The sequence below is a fragment of the Elephantulus edwardii genome, unplaced genomic scaffold (genome assembly GCF_000299155.1).
Source record: "Elephantulus edwardii isolate Elephantulus edwardi_28Jun2011 unplaced genomic scaffold, EleEdw1.0 scaffold00008, whole genome shotgun sequence".
NCBI lineage: Eukaryota > Metazoa > Chordata > Mammalia > Macroscelidea > Macroscelididae > Elephantulus > Elephantulus edwardii.
In genome coordinates, this window is record NW_006399758.1 from 1,504,432 (window position 1) to 1,511,760 (window position 7,329).

A 7,329-nucleotide genomic window follows, 5' to 3' on the forward strand; every position below is an offset into this window, starting at 1 on the left:
ACCCTCTTGGAAAAGTAAAAGAAAAGATTCTTTCATTATTTTACAAACCCTCCCCCAGGTCCACTCCACCATGTAGCCATCGCTCTAGACTCCTGTCATTCTAACTTCTACTGTCTGGAGCTTAATCTTGAGGCCAATACTACCCTATTGATCTTGTATGATTGATTGTTCTAAGGACTGATTATTATCCTGACATTACTATTAACCTTATAGATCTATTGTTTAGTTGAAAGTTGTGCCACGAGGTAAGTTAATTTCCAGGCTCAAAGGGTAGCTACGGGCCATTAGTCTCAAGGACTTTGCAGTTCCTATCAGACCAGTAACCTGGCCACTTTTATTATTTCGAGATTTCTTCTATATTTATCTCTCTCTCTCTCTCTCTCCCAAGGGTTCTTCTTCTTTTTTTTAATTTAAATTTTTTTAACTTTTATTAATTTTAATGAACTTTAACAGAGATTTTGGATATTCCCAGAGTTCTTTTTATCTCTCCATCGAGGATTCTTTAAATTGACAGACATCTTTACTAGTTAGTTTGGAGAGGACCTTGACAGCAGATTTCCCATGTGTCACATGACTTTTGCTTTGTTGACTGCTGGCACCTAGTCTTTAAGTTTTATTAACACAATTAAGGGTGTTAATTGTGGATCCAATAAAACAAAATCATTGACAACATCAGTGTTTTTCCACCAGTCACTATGTTTTCTATTGGTCCAATGGTGAAGGTTTTTGTTCTCTTGGTGCTGAGATGTAAACCATTGTGCTAGAGGGTAAGGCTGTCAGTTTAAAGAATGAGGTACAAAAAACCCCAAGGTGCATCTGACCTAATCCATAGCTTTTTAAAAAAATAATTTTCTAATATTTCTTTAATTGTCTAATATTCCTTACAACCTTTTCTTTTTTTGCTGAAGATATTTTTTAACTGATATTTTAATTAAAGTTTACAGAAAACTTAGATTTCCATTAATTCATTGTTGTACATTTTCCTCCCTACCCCCACCTCCTCAGTTTAAATTGCTTCCTATGTCTTCAAAAGTTAGACAATGGATAATGTGGCAGAAGAAGAATCAGTGCCTTTGAATTATAGTGTTGGAGATATGTACTGGATATTTCGTGGACTGCCAAAAGAACAAACAACTCTGTCTTGGAGGAACAAAGAAATGAGAAGATAATAAAGACCCATGAAAACAGTTGCTCCATAGCATAAATACACTTTGGAAAGATCAACTTTCATGACTCTGAGACCAGAAGGACTAGATGGTGCTCAGACACCACTGCTGATCCCTCTGAAAGGCTCACAGTTTGAATCCTGGCTGATGTTGTGGTGTTGATAGGTGACAATCCCCTTTGTGGAGAGCAGAACTCTCTCCCATAGGCTTCTCAAAATTTTGATCTTTGGGAAGAAAAGAGCCTTTCTTCCAAGGCACCTTTGGGTGGGCTCAAACCACTAACCTTCTGGTCAAGTGCCCATTTTCAGCACTCATGGAATACTTATCACTCATTAAATATAGCAAAAGTAATTTACAGCATTGTTGTTGTTTTTATGAGCTGTTGGGTGGTTTGCAACTCATAGCGACCCTGTGTACAACAGCCCTGAAACCTGCTCTATACTGTGCCAACTTTACTGTCCCTGACACATCTATACTCATTACCCTTGTCACTATATCAATCTGTTTCATCAGTGATCTCTCTCTCTTTCTCCGTCCCTCCACCCTTCTAAGCACTAGGTCCCTCTCCAAAGACCGGTCCCTCCTTGCAACATACCCAAAGTATGCAAGACAAAGCCTCAGAATCCTTGCCACCAAGAAGCAGCCTGGTTTCACCCTGTCTAGAATGAATCTGTTTGCTCTCCTAGCAGTCCATGATACATTCAACACTCTTCTGTAGCACCACAGCTCCAAGGCATCAATTCTCCTTTTATCATCCCTAGTCATTGTCCAGATCTCTGATGCATAGCAAACAATTGCAAAGGCTATGGCCTGGATCAGGTGAATTTTAGTCTCCAGACTGACATCATTGTTCTTCAATACTCTGGAGAGGTCCCTGACAGCCGATTTTCCCAATGCAATTTGCCTCTTGATTTACTGGCTGCTGGTACCAAGAGTGTTGATTGTGGAGCCAAGCAAACTAAAGCAGTCTCAATAATCTCTTCACCATCTGTCACCTAAAATTACAGCATATAAGTAAGACTTTTAGTGACCACAAAGGAATCAGTACTAAATGACAGACCACTGACATTTTATAATTGTTGTTGTAATTTGGTGCTCTCGAGTAGAGTAAGACTCATAGCATCGAGTCAAGTATGACTAAAAAAAAAGTTACTGTGAGGTAGCTTAATAGTAAAATAGTTATTTTTAAGAAAATAAGATAATATTTTATTATCAAATTAATAATTATTTTATTATTATTTACTATTATTAATTTTAATGAAATTGTACAGATATTTTGGAAAATGAATAATTATTTTATTATTAAACTACCTCAAAGTATTTTTTTTGTTGCTTTTTATGATTTATCTTCAGAAGTCACCTTAGGGAATGCTCCACATGTGTGGGTCACAGATTTATTGTAACGGCTCCTACCTAGTATTTCTGCGCTCTGCAGGTGTCGCTCCGGAAACATCTCTGCTGTAAAGGTGAACACTGCTGGGGAGGTGAGCACTACAGAAAGGCCGTGAGGCTGCAGAGAAAGAAAATATGCTTAGCGATGGGGTATATTCTCCAGCCTGCACATTCCCAATTCTGAATTACATCACCCTGCACTGCATGCAATCAAGGACTGACAGATACATTTATGGAAATTGTAAGGAATATAAAAAGCAATTAAAGAATTGATGATTTTTACCACCAGCGGGTGATCCACATTGTAATCCTTGGCTTTATAGGTCTTCACTAAACCTGAAATAGGGTAGGACATTCCATGGCTAGAAAAGACAGAAAATCCGCCTGTTGGCACACAGTTACCAGGAATTCAAGTTAACAATAAAAAGACACTTCTATGGGAGAGTTCTCCAGGCTCTCCAACATTACTGCCACCTATCAAAGTTCCAATATTCTGTTTTAGCTCATACAAAAAGAAATTCAGCAATGGATAGTTTAGGTTCATGAGCAAAATCTTAAAAGTGATTGAATTCAAATGCTTATATAATTAGATGTCATTTAAAACTGCTGATCTAGCTGTTTTTTCCTAAACCTATCAGTTAACTGTTTACCTGTGGGAATCAAGAATCTTGAGCTTTGGGGTGTCTGTTTTCTGGTTTGCCCTGACTCTGACTTGACAGCAGGTGCCTGTATAGGCAGACAATGCAGCCGGTGAGGGTTTGACAGGCTGACGGTGCTGCACTGTACACCCTCTCACAGCCCATCTATGATGTGCCCTGCCCACAGCTGATCCATGTTGTTGTTGTTATGTGCCATCAAGTTGCTTGCAACTCATAACGACCCTTTGTATAATAGTCCTGAAACCTGTTCTATCCTGTGCCAACTTTACTGTCTCTGACATACCTACACTCATTACCGCCATCACTGAATCAATCCAGACACAGCTATGATTGAGGAGGTGGGAATGAGCACAGGTTATGATCAGCCAGTATGTTTAACAGGAACAGAAGGCCTGGCAGGGTTGTTGTTGGAGGTGAATAAATATAGGAGACTGTAAGCCTGATATGGCCTTCATCTATTTAAACCAGTTCTGAGGAGAATGCAAAAGAATGCTACAAACATTGAGGGTCTTCCTCTCCTGCACTGTACCTCTACCCTTCCAAGCATGATGTCCCTCTCCAAGGACTGTTCCCTCCTGGCAACATGCCCAAAGTATGTCACATGAAGCCTCAGAATCCTTGCCTCCAAAGAGCAGTCTAGTTTCACCCTCTCTAGGATTAACCTCTTTGTTCTCCTGGCAGTCCATAGTATATTCACATGTTACATACTAATAAAGCAAAACCACACCCGTCATCATTAAGTGGACTCTGAATCCTGGTGACCCATTATGTTTTAGGACAGGACTTAAACCTCTAAGTTTTCCAGGGCTGTAATCCTTCCAGAAACACAGATCCAGAATTGCCTTCCACAGTGCTGCTGGTGGGTTTGAATTGACAATCTTGCAGTTACTTGTTGTTGTATGCCACTGAGTTGGAAATAACCCATAGCTGACCATCCAGTGGGTTTTCAGAGGTAGTAAACTGCAAGGGAGGAGATTGTCTATTCTTCTCTCTCAGAACAGCTGGAGGATTTGAACCACTTGCCTTAGCGATTTTTACAGAACAGCTTCTCATCATTAGGCTACCAGAACTCCAAGCTGCCACAGAGTGCAGCTCCATGGGAAAGAGATGGGCAGCCTTCTCCCATGGGGTTTACAGCCTCGGAAATCTAATGGAGGTCAGCTATGAGTTCATTCTGATTCTATAGCTATGAGAATAAGAATGAACTTATATAAAGTGTCCGGAGACATGGAGTCCCTGGGTGGTGCAAGTGAACACCTTGAAAGAAAGGTCTTGGGATTTAATTCCAAAACATTCACCATGAAAATCCCACAGAGCAGGGGAACACCAGCAGTGAGAGTTACCCTGATGGTAACGAGTCCATCTAGGGAGAGTAGTTCAGTGGTTGTTTAAGACTAGGAGATGGAAGGATTGGCAGATGATGGTTAAATGGCACAGCATTTCTTTTTGTAGTTATAAAAATATATCCTGACATTTACTTTAGTAATTATTACATAATTTCATTAATCTACTTACTAAACCAGAGCTCTGGTAACCTAGGGAATAGAAAGTTGTGCTGCCATCTCAAAGGTGGGCAGGCTTGAATCTGCCAGCTGTTCCTTGGAAGAAAGATGGGCAATCTCCTCCTGTGCAATTTACATCTCTGAAAGCCCACTGGATGGCCGGCAGTAAGGGAGTTCCGACTCAATGGCAGTGCATTTTAATTTGAGGGATATTTTTTTTTAAGTCACTGAAATGTATTGTACGATATGAGCTCTGCACTGTAATCACAAAGGCACATGGTTCAAATCCACCAGCTGCTCCATGGGAGAAGGATGGGCAATCTCCTCCCTTGTGATTTACTGCCTCTGAAAATACATTGGAGGGTCAGCTATGAGTCAGTTCTAATTTGATGGCACACACAACAACATAAAGCAATTTCAGAAAACAAATGCATGATTCAACAGACTACACATAGACTAAAACATATTTGAGACATTGGGTTAAATTTCTTCTTTGCTCAGTTAGGGGCCTTGGTGATGCAGTGGTTAAGCGCTCAGCTGTCAGTGCTTTGACCTCCCTGGCTGCTCTACGGGCACAGGTGGGAGTCTGCTTCCATAAAGATGATGGCCTTGGAGGCCCTAGGAGTTCGTTCTCATCCTCCTGCCTGAGGTGCTATGAGTTAGAATTGACTTGATGGCAACATGGCGGCGACAGCAGCATACTCTGTCATCCATAGGGCTGCTGCTGCATCAGAACCAACTTTCTAAGTCAGAACCATTTTATTTTTAAATTTAAAAAAACAATAGTTTGGGGAGAGAAAATGCAAATCAGCTCACCACAGATGCACACCAGCATTTCCAAAGCCAATGCCAGCAAAAGCACTTGCCAAGTGCATGTTTGACCTCGCTTCAAGGTCATCAGGATTCTTGACAGCTCTGTGAATGACATAAATCATTCATAACATATCAACGTTAGCATTTCATACTGAATAAAGAGCTGCCATAGGGAAAGACCTGGGGATAAAGAATGATACTCTGTAGGGAAGAAAAATTACGCAAGTAATTAAAATGACTTCCTGTCTTCTGAATGAAAACCAAAGGCCAACATATTTTCCCATCAATGGTTTCAGCAAAGGCTTAACAAATAGGCTGCCAGGCTGCTCATGTGATAGAAAGGTGCCAGGGGAGCAAAACACTGACCTCTGGATGGTGAGAGTTGTTGTTGTTGTTGTTGTTGTTATGTGCCGTCGAGTCGTTTGCGACTCACAGTGACCCTATGCACAACAGCCCTAAACCCTGCTCTATCCTGTGCCAACCGCACTGCCTCTGACACACCCATCCCGATTACCCCAGTCACCGAATCAATCCATCTCATAGAGGGTCTTCCCCTCCTGCGCCGTCCCTCCACCCTCCCAAGCATGATGTCCCTCTCCAAGGACCCGTCCCTCCTGGCAACATGTCCAAAGTATGTCAGACGAAGCCCCAGAAGCCTTGCCTCCAAGGAGCAGCTTGGTTTAATCCTCTCCAAGATGGATCTGTTTGTTTTCCTGGCAGTCCATGGTACATTCAATACTCTTCTCCAGCACCACAGCTCAAAGGCATCAATTCTCCTTCTGAGTAGCCCCAGAAAAATACCCTGGGACTCATTCTTCTTCTTCACTTGTCAGTGACCATGACTCAGGCTGTGAAAGGATTAAAAGTAAATACACTCACAGAAAGCACCAGCCATGCATGACCGGCTCTCTGACCTGTGCGCTGTCACTGGGGCTACCTGCAGGACAAAATGCAGCCAGGCAGCTCAAATCAAAACCTGGGGCCTCTTTTGGTGCCTGTGTGACGTGCACACATATTCTAATATTTACTATTGTGGAAGGTGATGTTGGTACAGGACAGGCTTCTGTTTACCGTATATATCCCCAATGCCGCTTGACAAAAGCAAATTCTGAAAAGTGTCTTTCAGATTCAGCTCACCCTGCTTGGAATCACTCCCCTGAGATGAGACCGATTCTTGCATGCCTTCTCTCTGTGATGATGCAAAGGGCTTATCTTAAAAAAGTGCTTCACCTTTTATTCTCTGCTCTCATTTTAAAATTGTTAGGCCTTTGTGCTTCCTTCCCAAAGTGCAATGTTATTTTGCTTTCTCCTCAGAACCGGTTTAAACAGATGAAGGCAATAACAGGCTTACAGTCTTCTATTTTATGTCTTCACCTCCAACAACAGCCCTGCCAGGCCTTCTGTTCCTGTTAAACATACTGGCTGATCATCACCTGTGCTCATTCCCACCTCCTCAATCACAGCTGTGTATAGTGGTCTTCATGCTCCCCCTTCTTGTCTATGAATTGCATTTTCGAGTCCTCCTTTTCAGGTGAACCTTGGATCTTTTTTTAAAAAAATTGAAATTTATTATTAATTTCAGTAAAAATTTAAGAGACTTTATATTTCCATTCATTCATTGTTGCACTTTTCTCCCCTCCCAACCCTCCCCCCTAGTATACTACCTACCCTTTTGGAAAAGTAAAAGGAAAATTCTTCCATTGTTTTACAAATCCTCCCCCCACTGCCCCCCCCAGGTCCACTCCACCATGCATCCTTTGCTCTGGACTCCTGTCATGACAAAAATACCTAATCACA

At 41.7% G+C, this 7,329-nt stretch overlaps 1 protein-coding gene across 1 annotated transcript in view; it reads right to left on the reverse strand.

Moving 5' to 3' along the window:
• ADHFE1 (alcohol dehydrogenase, iron containing, 1) overlaps positions 1–7,329 on the reverse strand; it is a 59,502-nt gene that overhangs the window by 15,090 nt on the left and 37,083 nt on the right. The window contains exons 10-12 of the mRNA XM_006880427.1: positions 5,536–5,634; positions 2,842–2,920; positions 2,580–2,676 (exon numbers count right to left, since the gene is read on the reverse strand). Coding sequence (XP_006880489.1) covers positions 2,580–2,676; positions 2,842–2,920; positions 5,536–5,634 — 275 coding nt within the window. The remainder of the gene's footprint in view (positions 1–2,579; positions 2,677–2,841; positions 2,921–5,535; positions 5,635–7,329) is intronic.